Source organism: Sus scrofa, chromosome 13 (genome assembly GCF_000003025.6).
Source record: "Sus scrofa isolate TJ Tabasco breed Duroc chromosome 13, Sscrofa11.1, whole genome shotgun sequence".
NCBI classification, from domain to species: domain Eukaryota; kingdom Metazoa; phylum Chordata; class Mammalia; order Artiodactyla; family Suidae; genus Sus; species Sus scrofa.
This window is the reverse complement of record NC_010455.5, coordinates 2,803,879-2,831,698: the sequence shown is the minus strand read 5'-3', so window position 1 is coordinate 2,831,698 and position 27,820 is coordinate 2,803,879. Positions and strand designations below refer to the sequence as shown.

At 39.9% G+C, this 27,820-nt stretch overlaps 1 protein-coding gene across 3 annotated transcripts in view; it reads left to right on the top strand.

Moving 5' to 3' along the window:
* Positions 1-27,820, top strand: part of HACL1 (2-hydroxyacyl-CoA lyase 1) — a 54,876-nt gene that overhangs the window by 9,184 nt on the left and 17,872 nt on the right. For all 3 annotated transcript variants that reach the window (XM_021068436.1, XM_021068435.1, NM_001206454.1), the window contains 6 exon segments: positions 1,002-1,096; positions 3,663-3,775; positions 15,192-15,327; positions 21,510-21,615; positions 23,586-23,669; positions 24,911-25,012. In XM_021068436.1, the coding sequence (XP_020924095.1) occupies positions 1,002-1,096; positions 3,663-3,775; positions 15,192-15,327; positions 21,510-21,615; positions 23,586-23,669; positions 24,911-25,012 (636 nt within the window).

Sequence of the window (27,820 nt, the reverse complement as noted above, 5' to 3'; positions counted from 1 at the left end):
ACCCCTAGCCGAGGAACTTCCATATGCCACAGGTATAGCCATAAAAAGAAAAAAAAAGAGAGAGACTCTGCAGGGGCTCAGGTTGCTGCAGAGGTGTAGGTTTGCTCCCTGGCCTGTCACAGTGGGTTAAAGTATCTGACATTGCCATAGCTATGGTGTAAGTCAGCTCAGATTTGATCCCTGGCCCAGGAACTTCCATATACCACAGGTGTGGCCATAACATTAAAAAAAAAAAAAAAAAAAAGGAGTAACAATTTGGACTATATTCGGGTAGTTAATGATATTGTTAAATAGCTATTTAACAGTAGCTATTTGAATATTTTAATGTTCACTGTAATTAGCTTAATTATAGAAACAGATAAAGTAAATTTGGGGGGGGGCATTTTCTCCTATACTTAAAAATTTTTTTTGAAATATGGAAAAGTAGAAAGAAGGATATAAGAAACACTGAGTGCCCTTTCTCATGCTCGTGCAAGATTATTTTTGAAAATTAGTGCTAATGCTTATAAGGCTACCTCTTAGTTGACTAAATAGCATATTTTAAATTAATTTTATATTTAAAGTTATTTTTGAGCTGTTTCAAAAACCATGTGTTACAGAAACCATTTGACACATGTTATAATATCACAGTTTCTGAAACCTTTGCTAAATCATTAGGATTAGGAAGCAGGTCAAAGTACATGTTATAAAGTAAAGACTTGATAGGTAGAACCTAGTAGATAATTTCTAGGACTAAAGTGTAACATGAATTTTAAAGCCCTAAGAGAGTATTTTCTTTCTTATCTCTCCCCTTTTGAACAAAAATATCTTAAAATGTATAGAATCAATAGAGGGCATTTCAATTTTAATTAAAATTGTTTATTTCTAAGAATGTGGCATCAGCTAAGGATGTCCAAAAAATTGAAATAGTGTTCACTTCAAGATTTTAAATTATCCTTATGTGGAATGTGATAATAGGATTGAGTTTTTTAAATATTTTCTTCCATTTGTAATGAACTTAGGCAGTGAGAAGCAGTATTTATGGCCGTCCAGGTGCTTGCTATGTTGACATACCTGCAGACTTTGTGAACCTCCAGGTGAATGTGAATTCTATAAAGTGAGTAATAGTTAACTAGAGTTCTTTCTTTTGTTTGGTCTTTTTTTTTTTTGTCTTTTCTAGGGCTGCACCCACGGCACATGGAGGTTCCCAGGCTAGGGTTCCAGTCGGAGCCGTAGCCACCGGCCTATACCAGAGCCACAGCAACAGAAGATCCAAGCCCCGCCTGCAACCTACACCACAGCCCACGGCAACGCCGGGTCCTCAACCCACTGAGCGAGGTCAGGGGTCGAACTCGCAACCTCATGGTTCCTAGTCGGATTCATTAACCACTGCGCCACGACGGGAACTCCTGCTATGGTTATTTAGAGTCTTTATAGTATAAACCAAGAGATGAGGTAACTTTTGAAAAAGTATTAGAACTCAGCATAAAACTTTTTAATCTTATCTTTCTCTGTGATTTAAAAATATTCCAACACCAGGTGTTACTATGATTTTCCAGGTTCCCTTATTTCATAAGTAAACACTGAGTGAGCAGTAAGTACAACAAACTGGTATCTAAGTCACCCTGGCCAGGGTTAACTTGGGTTAATGCATCACCCTGAGGACCATTTAGCACATTCCTGCTGCTGTGGGCCAAGTGGTTCTCTAGTGGCCACGAGAGACAGTGAGCATTTCTGTATACTCAGGATACTAAGGAGTGGTTTCTATTTGGGAGAGTGAGACAAAAAGGACATCTATTGTATGTAATACCTGAACATGACGGTCATTATTGTTGGGGTGGGGGTGGGTGGAAATGTGCCTCAAGGAAGTTAACTCTGTAAGCCTTCCTTAAAATTTTGGTAAATATCTGAATGTCTTGGGAATTCCTGTTGTGGCTTGGGTTAAGAACCCGCCGTAGTATACCTGAGGATGCAGATTTGATCCCAGGCCAAGGTCCGTGGGTTAAGGATCTGGCGTTGCCACAAGCTGCGGCATAGGTCACAGATGTGGCTTGGATTCTGCATTGTTGTGGCTGTAGTGTAGGCTGGCAACTGCAGCTCTGATTCCACTCGTAGCCTGGGAACTTCCACATGCTGCATGTGTGGCCCTAAAAAGAAAAAAAATACTTGAATGTCCTTTTTTTGATATTATATGCCCAAGTTTTATACAGTGTGATATTTATAAATTAGGATAAATTAAACACTGAGGACTTGATGTCTATAAATACTTAACTATAACCGTTCTAATATTTCTTTTACAAGTGCATATTGTGGTACTAAAGTAGTGAGTGGAAATATGGTGAGGTAGTTAAAAGTATGGACTTCAGAGACAGAACAACCTACTTCAATCCAGTCTTTGCCACATGCCTTTTGGAGACCCTGGGCAAATTACCTACTTTCTCAGTTTTCCTTTTCCCACAGTGGTGAAATGGAGATAATGGTAATACCTAATAGAGAAATGCAAATCAAAACTACCATGAGATACCACCTCACACCAGTCAGAATGGCCATCATTAATAAATCGACAAATAACAAGTGCTGGAGGGGCTGTGGAGCAAAGGGAACCCTCCTGCACTGTTGGTGGGAATGTAAACTGGTACAGCCACTATGGAGAACAGTTTGGAGATACCTTAGAAATCTATCCATAGAACTTCCATATGACCCCGCAATCCCACTCTTGGGCATCTATCCGGACAAAACTCTACTTGAAAGAGACACATGCACCCGCATGTTCATTGCAGCACTATTCACAATAGCCAAGACGTGGAAACAACCCCAATGTCCATCCACAGATGACTGGATTAGGAAGATGTATACACAACGGAATATTCCTCAGCCATAAAAAAGAACAAAATAATGCCATTTGCAGTAACATGGATGGAACTAGAGACTCTCATACTGAGTGAAGTAAGTCAGAAAGAGAAAGACAATACCATATGTTATCACTTATATCTGGAATCTGATATAAGGCACAAGTGAACCTTTCCACAGAAAAGAAAATCGTGGACTTGCAGAACAGACCTGTGGTTGCCAGGAGGGAGGGGGAGGGAGTGGGGTGGTTGGGGAGCTTGGGGTTAATAAATGCAAACTATTGCCTTTGGAATGGATTAGCAATGAGATCCTGCTGTATAGCACTGGGAGCTATGTCTAGTCACTTATGATGGAGCATGATAATGTGCGAAAATAGAATGTGTACGTGTATGTGTAACTGGGTCACCATGCTGTACAGTAGGAAAAAATTGTATTGGGGAAATGACTCTTAAAGAAATAGTTAAAAATTAACAAAAAGAAAATTAAATGAGAGAATAAATGGCACTTAGTGGGTATTAAATATTAACTTTTAGTATATTTTTTATTATTACTGAAATTGCCACTACTACAGTGCAAGGCTGTTGACTTCAGATTCCAGTCAGTGAATTGCTCATTTGGCACTTAGATGCTTTTAGTGAATAACTATTAATTTACCAGATGTGATAGGATATTGTGGTTATATAGGAGAAAATCTTTATCTTTTAGAGCTGCATGGGGAGGTTTTAAGTCTTGCTGCCTATAATCTTTAAAATGGTTTGGGAATAAATGTATATGCATGTTTGTGTATATGTGTATATTGACTTCTTTTAATTAACAGAGATCTTTATTTCCAGGTATATGGAGTGCTGCTTGCCTCCTCCTATATGTATGGCAGAAACCTCTGCAGTATATGTGGCAGCATCTCTTCTTAGGAATGCCAAACAGCCCCTTCTTATCATCGGGAAAGGTAGCAGTGAATGGAACTCTAAAAAGCTTGCTCTAGGCTTTCAAAAGAATGCTAATTCTGTTTAGAAATTGTCTTCATTATTTATGAGCATCTGCACTAATGTTTGAAATTGGAATAAGAATTCTCTTTATCCATTTAGCATAATTTATTAATTTCGAAATCATAGAATTATTCTAGAGTGTCTGGAATGTCACCTAGTGCTTTTCTTTGACTTTTTTTTTAAGGATTTTAATTTTTTCCATTATAGTTGATTTACAGTGTTCCGTCAATTTCTACTGTACAGCAAAGTGACCCAGTCGTATATATATTCTTTTTCTCAGATTATCCTCCATCATGTTCCATCACAAGTGAATAGATATAGTTCCCTGTGCTATACAGCAGGATCTCATTGCTTATCAACTCCAAATGCAATAGTTTGCATCTATTAACCCCAAATTCCCGGTCCATCCCACTCCCTCCCCCTCTCCTTTGGAGAACAAGTCTGTTCTCCAAGTCCATGGGTTTCTTTTCTGTGGAAAGATTCATTTGTGTCATATATAAGATTCCAGATATAAGTGATATCATATGGTATTTGTCTTTCTCTCTCTGACTTCCTTTACTTAGTATGAGAGTCTCTAGTTCCATCCATGTTACTGCAAATGACATTATGTCGTTCTTTTTAAAGGTCTGAGGAGTATTCCATTGTGTATATGTACCATATCTCCTTAATCCATTCACCTGTCAATGGACATTTAGATTGTTTCCATATCTTGGCTGTTGTGAATAGTGCCGCAATGAACATATAGGTACATGTCTCTTTTTCAGTGAAAATTTTGTCTGGATATATGACCAAGAATGGGATTGCTGGGTCACATGGTAGTTCTATATTTAGTTTTCTGAGGTACCTCCATTACTGTTTTCCATAGTGGTTGTACCAATTTACATTCCCACCAACAGTGTAGGAGGGTTCCCTTTTCTCCACACCCTCTCCAGCGTTTGTTATTTGTTGACTTATTAATGGTGGCCATTCTGACTAGTGTGAGGTGGTACCTCATTGTAGTTTTGATTTGTATTTCTCTAATAATCAGTGATGTTCAGCATTTTTTCATGTGCTTCTTGGCCATCTTTATATCTTCTTTGGAGAAATGTCTATTCAGGTCTTTTGCCCATTTTCAATTGGGTTGTTGGTTTTTTGTTGTTGAGTTCCATGAGTTGTTTGTATATTTGAGCAATTAAGCCCTTGTCAGTTCCTTCATTTGAAACTATTTTCTCCCATTCCGTAGGTTGTCTTTTTTTTTTTTTTTTTTTTTTTTATGGTTTACTTTGCTGTGCATAAGCTTGTCAGTTTGATTAGGTCCTATTGGTTTATTTTTGGTTTTATTTCTATTGCCTTGGAAGACTGACCTGAGAAAGCATTTGTATGGTTGATGTCAGAGAATGTTTTGCCTATGTTCTCTTCTTGGAGTTTGATGGTGTCCTGTCTTACATTTAATTATTTAAGCCATTTTGAGTTTATTTTTGTGCATGGTGCATGGTGTAGGGTGTGTTCCAGTTTCATTGATTTGCATGCAGCTGTCCAGTTTTCCCAGCACCGCTTGCTGAAAAGACTGTCTTTTTCCCATTTTGTATTCTTGCCTCCTTTGTCGAAGATTAATTGACCACAGGTGTCTGGTTTTCCACTGGTCTGTCTGTCTGTCTTGGTATCAGTACCACACTGTCTTGGTTATCGTAGCTTTGTAATATTGTCTGAAGTCTGAAAGAGTTATGCCTCCTGCTTGGTTTTTGTTCCTCAGGATTGCTTGGGCAATTCTGGGTCTTTTGTGGGTCCATATAATTTTTTTCATTGTTTGTTGTAGTTCTGTGAAAAATGTAATGGGTAATTTGATAGGGATTGCATTGAATCAGTAGATTGCTTTAGGTAGTATGACCATTTTTACTATATTAATTCTTCCAACCCAGAAGGATGGAATATATTTCCATTTCTTCAAATCTTCTTTAATTTCCTTGATTAATGTTATAGTTCTCAGCATATAATCTTTCACTCCTTGGTCAGGTTTATTCCTAGGTATTTGATTTTTTGGGGTGCAATTTTTTTTTTTTTGTCTTTTTGCCATTTTTGGGCCGCTCCCACAGCATATGGAGGTTCCCAGGCTAGGGGTTGAATTGGAGCTGTAGCCACTGGCCTACACCACAACCACAGCAACGCAGGACCCAAGCCGCATCTGTAATCTACACCACAGCTCACAGCAACACCGATCCTTAACCCACTGAGCAAGGCCAGGGATTGAACCCACAACCATATGGTTCTTAGTCGGATTCATTAACCACTGAGCCACGACGGGAACTCCCTCCTTGGGGTGCAATTTTAAAAGGTATTTTTATACTTCTTTTCTAATATTTCATTATTAGTATAAAGAAATGCAACCAATTTCTGAATGTTAATCTTGTATACTGCTACTTTGCTGAATACTTTCATCAGGTTGAGTAGTTTTGGGATATAGCCTAGGGTTTTCTATATATAGCATCAAGTCATCTGCATAGAGTGACAGTTTTACCTCTTCACCTCCAATTTGTATACCTTTTATTTCTTTTGTTTGTCTGATTGCTGTGTCTAGGACTTCCAATACTATGTTGAATAACAGTGGTGAGAGTGGGCATCTTTGTCTTTTTCCAGATTTTAGTGGGAAGGCTTTCAGCTTTTCTCCATTGAGTATTATATTTTCTGTGGGTTTGTCATAAATGGCTTTGATTATGTTAAGGTATGTTCCCTCTAAACCCACTTTGGTAAGAGTTTTTATCATGAATGAATGTTGGACCTTGTCAAATGCTTTCTCTGCATCTATCGAGATGATCGTGTGATTTTTGACTTTTCTTTTGTTAATGTGGTGTATGATGTTGATTGATTTGCATATGTTGAACCATCCTTGTGCACCTGGGATGAATCCCACTTGGTCATGGTGTATGATCTTTTTTATATGTTGTTGGTTTGGATGGCTAAAATTTTGTTGAGAATTTTTGCGTCTATATTCATCAGAGATATTGGCCTATAATTTTCTTTTTTGATTTTGGTATTAGGGTGATGGTGGCTTCGTAAAATGTCTTTGGGAATGTTCCTTCTTCAACCTTTTGGAAAAGTTTAAGAAGAATGGGTATGAGTTCTTCTCTGTATGTTTGGTAAAATTCACCTCTGAAGTCATCTGGTCCTGGACTTTTGTTTGTAGGGAGTGTTTTTATTACATACTCAATTTTATTTCTAGTGGTTGTTCTATTCAGTTGATGTCTTTCTTATTGATTCAGTTTTGGTGGGCTGTATTATCTATAGAAAGTTGTCCATTTCTTCTAGGTTGTCAAATTTGTTGGCATATAATTGCTTTTGGTATTCTCTCTCTCTCTTTTTTTTTTTTTTTTTGTATTTCTGCAGTATCCGTTGAGATTTCTCCTTTCTCATTTCTTATTTTATTTGAGTTCTTTCTCTCTTCTTCTTGGTGAGTCTGGCCAGAGATTTGTCAATTTTGTTTACCCTTTCAAAGAACCAGCTCTTGGTTTTATTGATTTTTTCTATTGTTTCTTGAATCTCTTGTTGATTTCCTCTCTGATCTTTATGTTTCCTTCCTTCTGCTGACTTTGGGTTTTGTTTCTTCTTCTTTTGAATTCTTATAGGTGGTAGGTTAAGTTGTTGATTAGAGATTTTTCTTCTTTTCTGAGGAAGGCCTGTATTGCTATGAACTTCTATCTAAGCCCTGCTTTTGCAGCATCCCATAAATTTTGAATGGTTGTGTTTTCATGATCATTTGTTTCAGGGTATCCTTTAATTTCCCTTTTGATTTCCTCACTGACCCATTGGTTTTTTAGTAACGTGTTGTTTAGTCTCCATGTAGTCAGTTTTTTCTCATTTCTTTTCCTGTGGTTGGTTTCTAGTTTCATGCAATTGTGGTCAGAGAAGATACTTGAAACAATTTCTATACTCTAAATTTGTTGAGGTTAGTTTTGTGCCCCAGTATGTGGTCAGTCCTTGAGAATGTTTCAGGTGCACCTGAAAAAAATGTATATTCTGATTTTTTTGGATATAATGTCCTGAAAATGTCGATTAAGACTAACTTTGCTATTGTGTCATTTAGGATCTCTGTTGCCTTATTGATTTTCTCCTTTATGTCCGTTAGTATTTGTTGTATGTATCAGGGTGCTCCTATATTAGGGGCATGCATATTGATGATTGTAATATCCTTTTCTTGAATGGATCCTTTTGTCATTAAATAGTGTCCTCTTTTCTTTCTTTATGTCTTCTTTTAAAGTCTATTTTGTCTGATATGAGTATTGCAACTCCTGCTTTCCTGTCTTGTCCATTGGCATGAAATATCTTTCCCATCCCCTCACTTTCAATTTATGTGTGTCCTTTGCCCTAAGGTGGGTCTCTTGTCAGCAGCATATTTGTAGGATCTTGCTTTTTAATCTAATCTGCCACTCTGTGTCTTTTAATTAGAGCATTCAGTCCATTGACATTTAATGTAATTATTGATAAAGATGTATTTATTGCCATTTTAAACCTTGTTTTCTGGTTGATACTATGTTTCTCCTTTGTTCCTTTCTTTTTTTTTGGTTGGATTATTTCCTTTAATTTTATGCTTGTGTCCTCTTAAGTTTTCGTGAATGTAATTTTTTTGTCTTTTTAGGGTCACATCTGCAGCATATGGAGGTTCCCAGGCTAGGGGTGAATTGGAGCTGTTGCTACCAGCCTACGCCAGAGCCACAGCAACGCGGGATCTGAGCCATGTCTGCAACCCACACCACAGCTCACGCTAATGCCGGATCCTTAACCCACTGAGTGAGGCCAGGAATCAACCCCACAACCTCATGGTTCCTAGTCGAATTCATTTTTACTGCGTCACAACGGGAACTCCCATGAATGTAATGTTTGGTTTTGATTTGTGGTTGCCATGTTTTTCAAGTATGTTAACCCCTTCCTATATCTGCTTGCTTTAGCCTGATAGTCATATAGGCTCAAACACATTTTTTAAAAAAAGAGTCTAGATTTCTTAACTTACTTTCCCCACACTTTATGATTTTGAAGTTCTTTTTTAACATCTTCATATTTGTCCTTTTGCTGTTCCTTGTGTTTATCATCACTTTTACAGTAGGTTTTTTTTTTTTCTTTTAAATTTTTAAATACTGGCTTACTTAAGTGATTGCTTTCCAGTTATGATTTCCTCCATCTTATTTCTTCTCACTTGTTTTTCATTTAGAGAAGCCCTTTCGGTATTTCTTTATAGAATGGGTTTAGTATTGCTATAGTCTTTTAGTTTTTGGTTGTTGGAGAAATTCTTTATTTCTCATTCGGTTTTAAATGATATTCTAGCTGGGTAGAGTATTCTAGGCTGCCTTTTCCATTTTAGAACTTTGAGTATATCTTACCACTCTCTTCTGGCCTGTAGTATTTCTACAGAAAAATCAGCTGATAGCCCAATGGGGGTTCCCTTATAATTAATGCTTTCTTTTACTCTTGTTGCCTTTAGAATCCTCTCTTTCACTTTTGCCATTTTTATCGTAATATGTTTTGGTGTGGCCCTGTTCTGGTTCACTTTATTTGGGGCCCTCTGTGATTCCTGTATCTTGATATCTGTTTCCTTTAGATTTGGAATGTTTTCAGGCATAATTTCTTCAAATATATTTTCAATCCCATTTTCTTTTTCTTCTCCTTCTGGAATCCCTATTATGGGTAGATTGGCCTGCTTTATATTATCCCATAGATCTCTTATGTTGTTTTCATGTTTTTTCATTTGGTTTTCTGTCTGCTGTCCTGATTGGGTGATTTCCATTATTCTGTCCTCCAAGTCACGAATTCGCTCTGCTCTTCAGTGCCCTTAACTCAGCTTGTGTCTCTGCAAATGAATTTTCTAATCTTTCTTGTCTCCTCCTTAGATTTTCTAGTTCCTTTCTAAAATAATCTGCATTACTGTTCATATCTGCTCTTAATTCCTTCATATTCACCCTTAATTCCTTCAGTATTTTCACTATCTCCTTTTTAAACTCAGTGTTTATTAGACTGCAGAGGTCTGTTTCATTGTTTGATGCTTTAGGTGAATTCTCTTGTTCTTTTAACTGGGAATGGCTTCTGAGTTTCTTCATTTTGCTTATATTTTTCTTATTCTGTGAGTTTATGGAAACCAACTTCTGTAGTCTTGGAGGGATATTTCTATGTAAAGTGCCCCTTTGTATTTTGTGGGAGATTACTATTTATTTTTGATGTGGGAGTTTGGATATTTGCTGTCTCTTTCCCCAGTGTGAGCAGGCTGTTATCCCCTTGACAGGGTGCTGAGCATGTTTCCAGGGAGAAGGAGGCAGTAGGCGGGGCTAGTAATCAGTGCCTGGTTGCTGGGCTCTTGACAGTAGCAAGGACCTGCAGGAAGGTGGCGCAGGCTACTCCTAGTTGCATGGCCCTGGGAAGTGGTAATGAGCCTCAGGCAAATTTAGGAGGTGCCCGGAGCATTTGGCAGTGGCAGCAGCAGGGTATGTGAGTTCCCATGGGATTGAGAGCAACAATGGGTGGTGTTCAGTCACAGTGCCCTCCTCTGTGGTGCCCTCTGAGGTGAATGGGGCCACAAGTGGTGCCTGTTCACCAGCCCCTAGTGGTAGTGGACAATGCCCACATCTGGAGTCAGAGATAACTGTGGTCGTTTCCCCCTGCCACCTGTAGACCATGCAAGATGCACCCCATCCCACTTAGCCAACACAGGAGTTGCACAGGCTGCTCCCAGTTGCTGGGTCCTGGGAAGTGACAGTGATCAGGCACATGTAGGCGGTGCCTGGAATGTTGGCAATGGCGGCAGCAGGGCAGGTGTGTTCCCATGGAAGCAAGAGCAACAATAGGTGGTGCTTTGTTGTAGTGCCCTCTTTCTCTGAGGTGACTGGGGCTGCAGATGGAGCCTGTTCACAGACCCCTAGTTGTGGTGGGCCACACCTCCCTCTGGTTTCTGAGATGACTGCTGTGGTTTGCCCCCACCACCTGTAGATTATGCAAAAGGTGCCATGTCATGATTAGCCCCCTGCTGCCCTAGCCCACACAAGAGGTTCCTGGCCACCTGTAGCCTGCACAAGGGGCACCTGGTCTCCCGTAGGCTGCACCAGAGGCACCTTGCCCTCTGAGAGTCTGCATGTGCACGGGGAAAGATATTCCTGTAGTGGTCCCTCCCTTCCCAACAGTGGCATCTTACTTCTTCTACGGGCCCAGACTCCTCCTGAGTTCCCTTGGATATGGCGTTCTGCTCCCTAGTCCATGGCACACTGCTCCCCAGCCCCTCAGGCTGTCTCCACACAGCCAATCCCAGCCTCTCCCTGGAACTGACCTCTGGAGCCTGAGTCTCAGCGCCCAGCCCCTGCCCGAGCATGTTAGGCTGTGGTGTCCAGGGAGGTGGTACAGATGATCTGTGTGGCTCTCACTCTGCTTTGCTGTCCTCAGTGTAGCTGCTGCGCTTTTCTTGGTGACTTTGAGGTCCCTCCATCTCGGCTGACCTCCCTGTTGGTTAGGTGTGGGTTCACACCTCACAGCCACCACTGTGTGGGTTCCTTTCCTCTTTAACAGCTCCTTCTGAGGATTGCTGGTCCAGTCCTGATTCCTTTCTCTCCCTCTCTCTTTTTTTTTTTTCTTTCTAACCCAGTCATGTGGAGGGTTTCTTGCCCTCTTTCAAGGTTTAAGATCTTTTATCAGCATTCAGTTGATGTTCTGTGCAAATCGTTCCACATGTAGATCTTTTTTTTTTTTTATGTGTTTTTGGGAGAAGGTGAGCGTGATGTCTTACTCCTCTGCCATCTTGATCCTTCCCCCTTCTTTGGCCTTATGAGTAAAATGTGTTTTCTGTAATTTTGAAAATTACACGAGTATTATAAGAAAATTGGAAAATCCAGAAGCTTAGAAAGAGGAAATCCCTTCATCCAAAGAAAACTATTTTAACATGTAGTACTTTTCTGTTCCTTTCTGCATGTATATTTTATATATTGTGATCATACTATGTAAACAGCTTTTAAGTGTATAATCAGATATTTTTTAGTGTATTTATAGAGTTGTGCATCCATTGCCACAATCAGTTTTAGAATATCATCGTTACCTTCCTCAAACTCCTCATCCCTTAGCTGTCACCCCAACCTCCTCAGCCCCAAGCAACCATGAATCTATTTTATGTCTCTCTAGATTTGCCTGTTTGGATACTTCATTTAAATAGAATCATATAATGTATGGTTCTTTGTAGTTGGGCTTTCCGATTTAGCATAATGTTTTGCAGGTTCATCCATGTGATATATCAGTATGTTGTTTCTTTTTATTGCTCAATACTAATAATAATATCATATCCATTATAGTTATGTAACTATATGTCATATATAATATAGTAATAAATATAATTAATAATAATTATACTTATTATTCCATTGTATGGATATACCACATTTAATCCATTCATTGCTGATGAACATTTGGGATGTTTCCACTTTTAGACTACTGTGAATGATGTTGCTCTGAACATCTGTGTACAAGTTTTTATGTGGATGTATGTTTTTAGTTCTCTTGGGTATGTATCTAGGAGTATGATTGCTGGGTCAAATGGCCACTCTATTAGAGTTTTAATTCAGTTAACATAATATTTTTTTCTGGTCTTAATTTTTTTTCCTAAATAATTTCTTTGTGTGTGTGTGTGTGTATGCGCGTGCTTTTCAGGGCCACACCTGCGGCATATTCCCAGGCTAGGGAGTCTAATTGGAGCTACAGCTGCTGGCCTATGCCACAGCCACAGCAGTGTCACATCTGAGCTGCATCTGCGAGCTACACCACAGCTCATGGCAATGTCGGATCCTTAACCTACCGAGCAAGGCCAGAGATCGAACCTGCAACCTTATTATTCCTAGTCAGATTTGTTTGATGGGAACTCCATTCCTAAATAAAATTTTTAATATCTGTTCCAGTATATACTAATACTTTACTGGCAAATATTTAAATATTTGCCAGTTTTTGTTTGTTTAGTATATTTGTGAAAAACATGTTTATACTTAATGCTATTTTAATATTTAAGATATAGGATAAATTCCCAGAAAGAAAAGTAACTAAGTTAGAAAGTATTTATATTTTAAAGGTGTTGGTACATATTGTCAAATTGCTTTCTCCTCAGATATTGAACCAATTATACTCCTGTCAGCAATTTACTGTAGTATCCGTTATAGGTTCTAATACTGAGGGGATTATGAATCACTTATGAACATGCTAGTCAGTTATCAACTACTTAGGAACTAACTACATAGAAACTAAAAATAATTTTAATAAAAATGGTGGGGAACAGACAAAATTTGAAGTCAGAGATGAGTTGAATATAACTATGTGGTATATTCACTCTAACCTTGGAAAAAATGCTTTGAGTCTCAGTTACCTCACTTGTAATATAGAGATTAGCCACCTCAACAGTATTACTATTATTAAACAACAAAATAAATAGAATGAGCTCAGTGATGCTAGTTTTCGTCCTTCCTTTAACCAGCATTTGATGAGTGCTTATGGTAAGGCAGGGATCATAGAAAACACTTCTGAGGTATATAGAGAAAGAATGGTTCCTACTTATAGACAGACAGACAGACATGGTCACAAATAAGTGTGATATAGTCGTAAGTGGTATGTGGAGAGCTGAGCGGGCATCTCAGGGGAAGCAGCAACAATGCTCTTGTGTAGGTAGTGTGGAAAGACTGTTCAGAAGAGATAACTCTGTGGCCACCCCTTGAAAAAATAGGTGACAGTTCACTGAGTCGGCACAGAGAATCCAGGAAGTCCAAGAAGAAACAGCTGAATGGACAAAGATTTGGAGGCAAGAAAGAGAATACAAGGAAACTTTTTGGTGTTTCGTTCTTTTTTTTTTTTTTTTTTTAAAGAGGACGTATGAGAAAAGATACTAAGATAGTTTTTTGGTTTTTGTTTTTGTTTTTGTTTTTTTTTGACTTTTTGCCATTTCTTGGGCCTCTCTCGTGGCATATGGAGGTTCCCAGGCTAGGGGTCCAATTGGAGCTGTAGCCACCGGCCAGAGCCACAGCAACGCGGGATCTGAGCCACATCTGCGACCTACACTTCAGCTCACGGCAATGCCGGATGCTTAACCCACTGAGCAAGGGCAGGGATCAAACCCGAGACCTCATGGTTCCTAGTCGGATTCGTTGACCACTGCGCCCCAACGGGAACTCCTAAGATAGTTTTATAGAAGGGACCATTAGATTAAATGTAAATGTACTGTACTATTTATTGGAATTCAGTAGAGAATATAAGTTCTGGATATGGAGTAATATTCCACTAACCCTGAGAAAGCATAAAGTTAAATAGCTAAAACGATGGCCTTGATGATGTTAGAAATGAAATCATTTCTATATTGAAACAGTGAGTTGTTTTCAGAGTCACCGAGAGCGTAATGCATATGGTTATTTTGCAGGCACACAGCTGTAAAAACAAATGATTTGACTCACTTGGATTAGTCCTATTGCAGTCACAGAGGTATAGAGCCTGTGAAGCCATCTACACTGCTTTAGAAACTATGCCCCTTGTTAGAATTTCCACACATAGACTAGATGACAGTGCAGTCCAGGTTAGCTGGTGGTGGGGAGCAATGTGTGAGGTCAGAGAGAGCTTTCCCTATTGGAACAAAGTCCTTCCTTTCTCACCTGCACTTGTCAGTAGATAGTATGTTCAGGGAATTGTGAGTAGTGATTCAACAGGAGTATAGCATAGAACTGGCAATTAAGAGCAGCCAGAGCTTCTGTCGAGGTGAAGTGGAAACAAATCTGACTGAACCATGATGTTGTGGGTTCGATCCCTGGCCTTGCTCACTGGGTTAAGGATCTGGCATTGCTATGAGCTGTGGTGTTGGTGGCACACAGGCTCGGATCCCACGTTGCTATAGCTGTGGTGTAGGCCGGCAGCCATAGTTCTGATTGGACCCCTGGCCTGGGAAACTCCATATGCCACAAGTGTGGCCCTAAATAAAAAGCAAAAAAAAAAAAAAAAAAAAAAAGGAAAAGAGAGAGAAGCAGATGGGAGGTGCAACTTTTGTTTGGGGATAGACAGCCTTCAGAATGACAGATAACATTATTTTAGGGGAAAATTAGGCCTATTGCCTTCTTAAACATTTTTAAATACCAAAGATAGCGCTCCCTGGTGGCCTAGCATTTAAAGGTTCAGTGTTGTCACTGCTGTGGTTTGGGTTTGATCCCTGGCCTGGGAATTTCTGCATGCTGTGGAAATACCCCCCCCCCCCCCAAAATAATACCCAAAGATAAAACCGTGGTCATAATTTGTTTTGAATTTAAGCCCTGTATAAGTAGGAGAATTTTTGAGAAGTTCTAAAAGCAATATCACATGAACTGAAGGGCCACAGTGTCTGGAGCTTAACTGACTTGTCTAATACATTTGGATTTCTTGTAGGTGCTGCTTATGCCCATGCAGAGCACAGTATCAGAAAACTGGTGGAGCAATGCAAATTACCATTTTTGCCCACCCCCATGGGAAAGGGTGTTATCCCTGACAACCATCCAAACTGTGTAGGTGCTGCCAGATCCAGGTACGTGGTGCTCCAAATTTTAAACACAATAGCTTGGCAGATTTTAGGCTAATTTAAATTGTTTTGTGACTTTAATGAATCTAGGAGAAGTTCTGAAAGAATCATGTAATTTTAAGCAAACCTATTTCCTTTTAGACTTTTCAGTACTTAGAGATGTTGTCCTCTATCTTCTGACCCTCATGGTTTCAGATGAGAAAGCCGTAGTCATTTTACTCTCTGCTCTCCTATATATCACATGTTGTTTTTCTGTGACTCCTTTCAGGATTTTTAAAATTTTTGGTTCTCAGCATTTTGATTATGATGTGTCTGGACATGGTTTTATTTTAGTTTATCCTGTTTGGGGTTCTCTAACCTTCTTGAATCTGTACATTGATGTCTTTCACCGAATTTGGAAAGTTTTTGGCCGTTATTTCTTTCTTTCTTCTTCTTCTTCTTTTTTTTTTTTTTTTTTGTCTTTTTAGGGCTGCACCCAAGGCATATGGAAGTTCCCAGGCTAGGGGTCGAATCAGAGCTGTAGCTGCCAGCCTACACCACGGCCACAGCAATGTGGGATTGGAGTCACATCTGCGATCCACACCACAGCTCACAACAACACCGGATCCTTAACCCACAGAGCGAGGCCAGGGATTGAACCTGCAACCTCATGGTTACTAGTTGGGTTTGTTAAGCACTAAGCCATGACTGGAACTCCTCCTTGGCTGTATTTCTTAAAAAATATTTTTCTACGCTGGTCTCGTTCTCTGTTCTGGAGTAACAAAAAAATTAGGCATGTTGATATTGTCCCATAGGTCCCTGAATAACTGTTTAATTCTTTTCAATCCCATTGTCTTTTTTTTTTTTTTTTTTGGCTATATCCATGGCATGTGGAGGTTCCTAGACCAGGGATCCAACCCATGCCACAGCAGCAACCTGAGTCACAACAGTGACAATGCCAGATCTTATGCTGAGCCATCAGGGAGCTCCCCCTTTGTCTTTTTTACATTTTCTATTTCTCTACTGAGAACGTTTTTTTTTTCTTTTTGGGGCCACACCTATGGCATATGGAAGTTCCCAGACTAGGGGGCAAATCAGAGCTGTGTCTGTCAGCCTATGTCACAGCCGCAATGCCAGACGCAAGCCACGTCTGCAACCTACACCACAGCTCATGGCAACACCGGATCCTTAAGCCACTGAGCGAAGCCAGGGATCGAACCCGAGTCCTCATGGATACTAGTTGGATTTGTTACTGCTGAGCTACAACGGGAACTCCTCTGCTGAGAACTTTTATCTTCTTACTTTTTTAAAGAGTATTTTTGTTTTCCTATGGAACACAGGTATAATAGCTACTTTAAAGTATTTGTTCACAGGATTTCCTGTCGTGGCTCAGCGGAAGCAAATCTGACTCATATCCATGAGGGTGCAGGTTCAATCCTTGGCCTTGTTCAGTGAGTTAAGGATCCGGCGTTGCCGTGAGCTATGGTGTAGGTCTCAGAGGCAGCTCAGATCTGGCATTGCTGTGGCTATGGCATAGGTTGGCAGTTGCAACTTGGATTCGGCCCCTAGCCTGGCAACTTCCATATGCTGCGGGTATGGCCCTAAAAAGAAAAAAAAAAAAAAAAAGGTATTTGTTTACTAATGCTAAAATCTGGGTTATCAGTAGAATTGGCATCTATTCATTATATTTTCTTTTGAAATTGGTTTCATTTTTCTCATCATCTGTATATTGAGTAGTTTTGGATTATATCCTAGAATTTTGAATATTGCGTTGTGAGAGTCTAGGTCATATTGAAATCCTATGTAGAATGTTGATTTTTGTTTGTTTTAGCAAGGAGTTAGCCTCAGACTGCTGGTTCTGTCTTATTTACTGTGGGCATAGTTCCAGGGTCAGTTCATTTCCAAAGCTTTTGCTGTGCTCCTTTGGGTCTGTCTACACATGTCCAGGACAGCAGTGAGCCCCAGACATGTTCTTGTTCACATCCTGAACTAGGGATTTCTCTTCTGTCTTAAGATGCAGCCCACTCTTACCCCCAGTTACCAGAGTTCCTTTTCCTGGCCCTTGCTACTATATTATAGTACTGCACAACAGGGGCTACCTTTGAGGCAGAGTGGCAGAAAAAAAAAAGGAAGATGAAAAATAAGGGGATGCCCCCATACTCTTCAGACCACAAGGGCCCCCTTTCCCAGTTTCTCTTGCCTGAAAAATGAATTTTCTCTTGGGATTTTAGCTTCTTGGGACCTACCACAATGGCACTCTGCTTCTCCTCAGCTGAAAGAAATAGAGAAAAAAGAAAAATTTGTAGCTTACTTCCTATGTTCTCTGGCATACAGGGTTCCTTTTCCTGATTTTCTGGCCAAAAGATAGCGTTTCTCCCCAAGTGTTTGCTGCCCTTTAGTTCTACAACTAGGACTTCTCTGGGTCAGAGCTAACAGATAAAAGGGGGGAAAATCTCAGAAATTCACTGCCTGTGTGGTCACTTCTTTGATCCCCTCCAGGTCCTCCTGCTCTTGTTTAGTTCTCAGAAGCCTTGGGTAATTGGTTTTTGTGGTTTGTTCAGAGTTTTTTGCTGTAATCAATGGGAGAGCTCAGCTGGAATGGGCTTACCCAATCCTGGCTGGCACTGGAAGTTTCATCTTTAAAACACACTTTCTGATAAACCATGCATCTTTTTTTTTTTTCTTTTTACAGCTGTACCCACAGCATATGGAAGTTCTCAGGCCAGGGGTCAAATTGGAGCTCCAGCTGCAGGCCTATGCCACAGCCATAGCAATGCTGGATTGGAGCTGTACCTGTGACCTATGCCACAGCTTGAGGCAACGTTGGATCCTTAACCCACTGAATGAGGCAAGGGATTGAATCTGCATCTTCATGGAGACTATGTTAGATCCTTAACCTGCTGAGCCACAGTGGGAACTCCCAAACCATGCATTTTTCTTTTAATTTCTTTATTATAAAATACCATAAATATACAAACAAAACAAGAAAATAGTTTAATAAATACTTAACGTAACCACAACTCAACTTTATAAAATATAATGTTAAGTAGTATGTTGTTGCTTTAAGGGTTTTTTTTTTTTTTTTTTGGTTGTGCCTGGGCATGTGGCAGTTTGTGGGCTGGAGACTGAATCTGCACCACAACAGTAACCTGAGCTGCTGTGGTGACAATACCAGATCCTTAACCTGCTGTGCCCCAAGGGAACTCCTGGGCTTTTTTTTTATTTTTAGAAGCAAAACATTACAGATTCATTTGTAGTCCCTGAATATCTTTCCTGATCTCATTTCCTCCCTCCCTTTCCACAGTTCACCACTGCTCTGCATTTGGTAGTTTGCATATTGTCATGCAGGCACTAAATTAATTTTGAAGGTATTTAAAATGTAATGTTTGCTGCTTGGTCTTTTTTTATTATAGCCACACCCACAACATATCAAAGTTCCTGGGCCAGGGATTGAAGCTGAGCTGCAGCTGTGACCTATGCCACAGCTGTGGCAATGCTGGATCCTTAACCCACTGTGCCACAGCAGAAACTCCCACTGTTCAATCTTTAATGTTGCTCATTTAATGCTATTTTAATAGCTTGCCTTTACTTTTTTTATATTAGTATACATTGTATAGTAGTCAAATTAATTATGCTTTTTTTCATATACTTGGGTTGGACTGAATTTTATCTTTATTTCAGCTGAATTTAAGAAGATAATATTAATGACATTAATAATATAAAAAAGATTACAAAGGGCTATAAATAATTGAATCAACAGTTTATCAAGAGTTTTGAAGTATCTGTAAGCAAATCTATCCTTCCACTTCCAATTTTATCTGTTTTATCTGTTTGTTAAATTGGGTCCCACAGGACCAGTACAGTATATGAGAATAGCTTTTTTGACTATATATTTGAAATGGTAACTAAATTTCTGTGAAAAATAGCATAAGCTACTGCAGAAGACAAAAACAAAAAGCAGATCCTCTTTAGGCAAAAGCTAAGAAAAACGTGAAACAGCCGAGAAGTAGAAAAACAAAAACCACAGTAATTATAATAATAAATTATCCTGGAAAAAGGTAGAAACATTTAGATTAGATCAGTAATAATGACAGTTATGTTCATCATTAGAGCCATATCTGAAGCAAAGTGATATAGCTTAAAAATAAGCAAAGATGAGGTAAGCAAAAAGAAAGCACGAGTTAATCCACTCTATGTTATCTGATATCCACTCTACGTTAATATCAGAGTGGATACAATACCAAAGTAGAAATAAAAAAATTGAAGTTATATTGACAAAAATATTAAGTTATATAAAACTACTAGAAATATACTTGAAGCAATATTTTTTGAAAGCAGTTCAGGAAAATGAATCAATCATCTAAAAAATACCTGCTTCTAGGGTGGTTCCCGTCGTGCCTCAGCAGTTAATGAACCTGACTAGTATTCAGGAGGATGTGGATTTTATCCTTGGCCTTGCTCAGTGGGTTAAGGATCTGGTGTTGCCATAGGTCAAAGATGCAGATCCCGTGCTGATGTGTCTCTGGTATAGGCCGGTGGCTACAGCTCCACCTGGACCCCTAACCTGGGAACCTCCATATACTGTGGGTGCAGCCCTAAAAACACAAATGAATATGAAGTATGTATTAAGATTCCAATAAAGACATGCAACACAGGAAGCAAATCTGACTAGCTATCCATGAGGAAGCATGTTCAATCCCTGGCCTAGCTCAGTGGGTTAAGGTTCCGGTGTTGCCGTGAGCTGTGGTGTAATTTGCAGACGTGGCTTGGATCTGGTGTTGCTGTGGCACAGGCCAGTGGCTACAGCTCTGATTTGACTCCTAGCCCAGGAACCTCCATATTCTGTGGATGGAGCCCTAAAAAGAGAGAGAAAAAAAAAAAGAGATTCAAATAAAGATGCGCAACACAGGAGTTCCCATCATGGCTTAGTGGTAATGAACCCAGATAGTAACCATGAGGACTTGGGTTCGATTCCTGGCCTTGCTCCATGGGTTAAGGATCTGGCATTGCCATGAGCTGTGGTGTAGGTTGAAGACTTGGCCCAGATTTGGCATAGGCTGGCAGCTATAGCTCTGATTCAACCCCTAGCCTGGGAACTTATACATGCTGCAGGTGCGGCCCTAAAAGACAAAAAAGTGCAACCCAGCACTATTAATAACAAAATACCCATCAATTAAGAAAAGAAGGAAAATATTAGGTGCTCAGCAAAATGTGTAGCCTTTAACATTTGTATTTAAAAAGAGCTTAATGACAAAGGAAAATATTTATGTGGTTTTTTTTTTTTTAGTCTTTTGTCTTTTTAGGGCCACACCCATGGCATGTGGAGGTTCCCAGGCTAAGGGTCTAATCAGAGCTACACAGCTGCTGACCTATGCCACAGCCACAGCAATGCCAGATCTGAGCCACATCTGCAACCCACACCACAGCTCACAGCGTGTAACACTGAATCCTTAACCCACTGAACGAGGCCAGGGATCAAACCCGCAACCTCATGGTTCCTGTTCGGATTTGTTTCCTCTGCACCATGACAGGAACTCCAAGGAAAATATTTATAATAAGCAAAAGTGCATCAGACAATATTTAGTATATAAGCTCAGCTATGTAAGACTAGATGAGGGGTTCCCATCGTGGCTCAGCGGAGATGAATCTTACTAGCATCCATGACAATGCAGGTTCAATCCCTGGCCTCACTCAGTGGGTTAAGGATCCGATGTTGCTGTGAGCTGTGGTGTAACTTGCAGATGAGGTTCAGATCTCATGTTGCTGTGGCTGTGGCATAGGTTCCAATTCGACCCTGGGAACCTCCATATGCTGAGGGTGTGGCCCTAAAAAAAGACAAAAAAAAAAAAAAAAGCTTGATGAAAATATGCCAGGATAGTTTATAATAGTTTATAAGTTGATAATATTATTGGGTGATTTGGGGTTTTTCTTTGTACTTTTCTTTTTCCAGATTACCTACAATAAACTTGTATTAATTTTTCTAATGATAAAAAAGTAATAAAGAGTGTAGATAAAGTCTTACAGTAATATTTTTCTTCTTACTTCATCTTTTAGATTACTAAAACAAAATTTACCATATAGCCAATTCTGAAGACTCATGTAAGCTCCAAATTAGACTTTTCCAAATGCCTGGAAAATTAATTTTAGAAGAATTCAAATAAGATTGTAGATATACTTTTTGTATTATATCAGATTTTTCTTTTTCATAGGGCTTTGCAACTTGCTGATGTAATTGTGTTATTTGGTGCCAGATTAAATTGGATTTTGCATTTTGGACTGCCTCCAAGATACCAGCCAGATGTGAAGTTTATCCAGGTACTCAAAGAGGAGAGATTTAAAATCAGAGCTATGTGTTGTTTATTGTTCTCCTCTCAGCTTTCTTCTTAGCTTTTGTAAAGAACCATTTTTCTTTTTACAGAATTAGAATTTTATAAATCGTCTAGCATAATTACAGGTACCAATGTAAGCTGCCTTTACAAGCCTATGAAAGATAATGTACCACTTTACTTCTAAACAGAGAAACCTGTGAAAATCAAGTTTTAAACAGTTTGAAGAGCATAATTTGCCCCTTCTTTATAGTTCAAGTGTAAAAGTAGACAAAAGAGGTTCAAGTGGGATGGTAGATTAGAACAAAACATTCAGCATTGTTAGGGATTAAGTTATCCTTTTAGATCCCAAAACTTTTGAACGTCTTTGTTTGGGAAATCTCTATAAACAATGCTGCTTTTATCTATGTCATTAAACAGTGTTTGGAACAAGCTCTTGTATTTTTATGACCCTCTTTGTAAACCAGTTTCCTTACTAGTGTGGAAAGTGTTGCCTACATAGTGGCTTGCAAACTTGTTTGCCCCACACCAATTTTGTGAAAAGGTATTCAATGACCTTGTTAACAGTTCCTCTCTTTTCCCTGTTTACCTTCCACTTCTTAAGCAGTCATCTAAGAGTCCCTTTCCCCTTGGGGCCACTGAGAACTAAAACCTCAAGCAAGGCCTGGGGTACACTGGAAGCTGCTGCCACTTCTTTTTTTTTTTTTGGCTTTTTAGGGCCACGCCTGAGGCACATGGAGGTTCCCAGGCTAGGAGTCTAATCAGAGCTACAGCTGCCAGCCACAGCCACAGAAACACCAGATCCAAGGCACATCTGCAACCTACACCACAGCTCACAGCAACGCTGGCTCCTTAACCCACTGAGCAAGGCCAGGGATCAAACCTGCAACCTCATGGTTTCTAGTAGCATATGTTTCCACTGCACCACAATGGGAACTCCCTGCTGCCATTTCTTGATTGCCCGTCTTGATTACAGAATCAAGTGCATCCCCTTTGGGGTGCCTAAATTACTGTTTCTCAAAGAAGCTCTTTTCACTTACCCATGACCATCCAAAAATGGAGCTTCTGGGTAAATAGTAGGTAATCACGCCATGGCCTGGGAGCCGTTCTCAAAATGTGGTTCCTCAACCAAAAGTGTCAGAACCACTTGAGAATCCTGCTAAAAATGCACATTTTTGAGCCCTACCCCAGACGTATTGAGCTTAGAAACCCTGAGGTGGACTCTTGTAATCTATGGTTTAACAAGCCTACTGGGTGATTCCGATGTATGCTCAAATTTGAGAAATCCTGCTCTGAATAGAAATTCCAGTGTAAGTAAGTAGAACCTTATTATTGATTACATTCAAAATTATAACTGATCAAGTCAAATGCGTTGTTCTTCTGGAACAATACCAGAATTCAACAGAGTACATTTTATTTATTTATTTATTTATTTATTTATTTATTTTTGTCTTTTTGCCTTTTTTTCTAGGGCCCCTTGCGCAGCATATGGGGGTTCCCAGGATAGGGGTCTAATTGGAGCTGTAGCCGTCGGCCTATGCAACAGGCACAGCAATGCTAGATCCTTAACCCACTGAACGAGGCCACGGATCGAACCCACAACCTCATGGTTCCTAGTCGGATTCGTTAACCACTGCGCCATGAGGCAACTCCCAACAGGGTGCATTTTAAAATGAGGGAAGAGGGGTGGGGGAAAAAACTGTAACTGCAATGTATACATCTAAGGATAACCTGACCCCCTTGCTGTACAGTGGAAAAATTTAAAAAAAAAAAAAAAATGAGGGAAGAGGGTAAGGTTTCTGTTCTAGTCCTACTACTCATATAGTTCCATGAATTTTTACTTTTATTAAGGAACTTTTTGAATATCAAATCTTAATCATATGCTTATGTGTAATATACACAATTGCCTTAATTCTTAAAGATTTTTAAAGAATAAATATAGCCTTGTCTCTTTTTTAGGTTGATATCTGTGCAGAAGAGTTAGGGAATAATGTAAGGCCTGCTGTGGCCTTGCTTGGAGACATAAATGCTGTCACTCAACAGGTGAGAGCTTTTGCCTGGATTTTAGTTTATGTGGATTGGTCTTTGGGGAAGTCAGTCAGTTCTTGAAAATGTTTCAATCTTGATTCACTTGGTGACAGGTCTTTAGTATCTGTTTTAGACAAAATTTATGATGGAAAGCTATTCTTTTTTTTTTTTTTTTTTTTTTTTGTCTTTTGTCTTTTTAGGGCTGCACCTAAAAAGTGCTTTTGGAGATTCCCAGGCTAGGGATCTAATTGGAGCTGTAACCGCTGGCCTACACCACAGCTGCAGCAATGCCAGATCCAAGCCGAGTCTGCGACCTACACCATAGCTCACAGCAATAATGGATTCTTAACCCACTGAGCGAGGCCAGGGAGCGAACCATCAACCTCATGGTTCCTAGTTGGATTCGTTTCCACTGTGCCACAATGGGAACTCCAGAAAACTATTGTTAAATATAACTATGGAACTTGGTAACTTCCTCTCCTTATACTTAGATCATTTGTATGTGAGTAAGTTAAGCATTTTTGGAAGAGGATTGAAAATTTAAAGGCGTTTGGTCTGCAAACTGATCCAGGTATCTAAAAGATTGTAGTACATCTTCTAGAGGAGCTAAACTTGCAGCCAATAAATATAAAGCCATTTATATTTACTGGAAAAATATCTTAGTATTTCCTTGGGCAGTAAAGAGATTTTTTATTCTTCAAACTGTAATCAGTGACTTATCTGGATTCTTATTATTCACATATAATTTGTACATTTAACTGTGACAGGAGATGAAATATAGGCACATTTATCCCTTGGCTTTGGATACAAATTGGTATCATTATCAGGATTACACAAAATTAGTATGTAATTCCCAGTCACATATTAAAACCCTCTGGAGCATTTGGTATGTATCATGGGAATCCCTAGATACTGGGGCAATGAGCCTGCTCTCAAGAGTTCAATGGCAAGGTGATTTTCCTTACAGAGTCAAAGAAAGAGGGAGTTTATGAGCCCTCCTGCCTGTGAGATATGGAGGGAATAGCACTTCTGCCTTTTCTTATGGGATGCCAACATCTGGCAGACGTATACACTGAACCAAGCAGAAGCTTTCCGTGGTTCCTACTTATCTTCTATCAGTTGTTTGCTGCCTAGAGGAAAAACAGAGTGTGTGTGATGTCAAGGGCAGGATCATTTTATCTTAGGATGAAATTTTTATGGTAATATGATTTAAGTTTATTTTCAAAAAGGAAAGAAAAAGTTTGTGTTTTTTTTAGCTTTTGGAACAATTTGATAAAATACCATGGCAGTATCCTCCTGAAAGCAAGTGGTGGAAAATTCTGAGAGAAAAAATGAAGAGCAATGAAGCTGCATCCAAGGTAATATGGGACCCACTAAAACTCAAAAATGCTTCAGGTTCTTGGTGAGTTCTGTCGTAGAATGACATAGGCATCCCTAATAGCACCATGGGTAAGATATATGTTTGTTGACATTGGACATTGAATTGTGAGAGCTGATGTGGATGGATGTGGTTTATTGTTGTTAATTTGACCAGGGCACCAAATCACAAGACATCATTTGGAATCTTAAATCCTGGGGCATGTTGGGACATGTTTTCTTCTTTTAAGATGTAAGTCCTTTAAGGCATACATTTATAATGGACAGGTATATCTTCAAAATTGAAAACATGATCTAATGTATAGCTACCTTTTTCTTTTGTTCTTCTTCTTTTTTTTTGTCTTTTTTAGGGCTGCACCCAAGGCATATGGAAGCTCCCAGGCTAGGGGTCGAATTGAAGCTGTAGCTGCTGGCCTACACCACAGCCACAACAAGGTCAGATCTGAGCCATGTCTGCAACTTACACCACAGCTCACGGCAACACTGGATCCTTAACCCACTGAGCAAGGCCAGGGATCGAACCTGTGTCCTCATGGATCCTAGTCAGATTTGTTTCCACTGAGCCATGACGGGAACTTCAAGCTGCCTTTTTCTTTTTTTAAAAAATTTCTGGGAGTTCCCGTCGTGGCGCAGTGGTTAACGAATCCGACTAGGAACCATGAGGTTGCGGGTTCGATCCCTGCCCTTGCTCAGTGGGTCAAGGTTCCGGCGTTGCCGTGAGCTGTGGTGTAGGCCGCAGATGCGGCTCGGATCCTGCGCCGCTTTGGCTCTGGCGTAGGCTGGCAGCTGCAGCTCCGATTAGACCCCTAGCCTGGGAACCTCCATATGCCGCGGGAGCGGCCCAAGAAATGGCAAAAAGACAAAAAGACAAAAAAAAAAAAAAAAAAAAAAAAATTTCTGCTTTATTGAGGTATAATTGACATAAAATTGTAAGATAATTAAAGATACATCATGGTGCCTTGAATACATGCACACTGTGAAAGAATTCCCTCCAGGAGTTCTTATTGTGACTCAGTGGGTTAAGAACCCAACTAGTATCCATGAGGATGATGGTTTGATCCCTGGATCCTCAGTGGGTTAAAGAATCCGGTGTGCAGCAAGCTTCAGCATAGGTCACAGATGTGGCTCGAATCTGGCATTGCTGTGGCAGTAGTGTAGGCTGGCAACTGCAGCTCCAATTCAGTCCCTAACTAGGAACTTACATAAGCTTTGGGAATTGTAGTAATTTGTGAAACTACCAAACCATCCACTGTTGGCAGTAAAATGAACCACTGCTTTTTAGGGCCACACCTGCAGCATACGGAAATTCCCAGGCTAGGGGTCGAATTGGAGATACAGCTGCTGGCCTGCGCCACAGCCACAGCAACGTGGGATCAGAGCCATGTCTGTGACATACACCACAGCTCATGGAAACATGAGGGATTGAACCTACATCCTCATGGATACTAGTGGGTTTTTTACCGCTGAGCCATGATGGGAACTCCCTAAAATGAACCACTTCTGCAAGATTTGGCTATTTCTGTTCGAAGTTTTTCTATGTGGTAGTGTTTTGTCTTTGATCATGAGGAAGGTTGTTCCTGATTTTCTTCACTGTTTTGTATATTCCTATACATCTTGGTTCAGCTGGGTGCAGTTTTCTGTGCTCATGAAGTATTTCTAACTCAGAGAATCATGTATAATAAGCAAATACGAAATTACAGTTAAACTCACTGTTCCCTAATATATCCCTAATGTCTTTGAATAAATATTTTCAAAATAAGTAGAGTTGATTATATATGATTATTTCATTGAAATTTTGTTTTTATTTTTATATTTTTTGCTTTTTAGGGCCACACTTGCCACATGTGGAGGTTCCCAGGCCAGGGGTTGAATCAAGCTGCAGCCACTGGCCTATACCACAGCCACAGCAACACCAGATCTGAGCCACATCTGCGACCTACACCACAGCTCATGGCAATGCTGGATCCTTAACCCACTGAGTGGGGCCAGGATTGAATCCACAGCCTCATGGATATTAGTTGGGTTTGTTTCCGCTGAGCCATGACAGGCATTCCTTTTTTTGGTGGGGGGGGGGCATGGGACCACAGCAGTGATAGCACCAGATCCTTAATCCTTTCATTGGAATTTTAATCACTCACTGTTTCTCTTATCAAGAGCCAGTCTCAATTCTCTTTCCTGATTGGTATCTTCTTGTCCATACGCATCACCTTAGTTTAAGATGGAAATATCCTGCCTCTCTTCTCTGGCGCAGGAGTATAGGAGGGTCCCTCATCCATCCTGGGTATAATCTTCAGTGAACCAAAATAGCACAGGTGAAGAGGCAGTGCTGGGACCAGATGGGCCTTTGCTGCTGAAGCTCTGAAAGGCATATGGCTAGACAAGGGCATTATCTGTCTGGTTTTCCCTCCATTCAGAAACCTCCAGAGTCACGGGTAAAGCATGTCCCCTTTACTATCCAGTGCATGTGGAGAAGAACCAGATTTTCAGATTTTCTGAAATCTAAAATTTTAAGTATAGGGCTGTGTTTTAGGTGAAAATATTCTAGAGTAAAAATCTCACTTTTTCTAAGGTGGTGTTTTCATAGAAGGGCTCAAATAAGACTGTTTAGACTTGTTTAACAGACTTCTTTACCATTGTCAGATATCTTTACTTTTGGTCTTTAATACGCTAGTGTGCATTGTGCATCTTCAAGAAGAGGGATATTTCTTGGCTTATTTGGTTATGTCCCAAACTGGGATTGTGGGACCCGTTTTTCTTAGCATGTCCCACAGGACTGTTTACAGATCAGT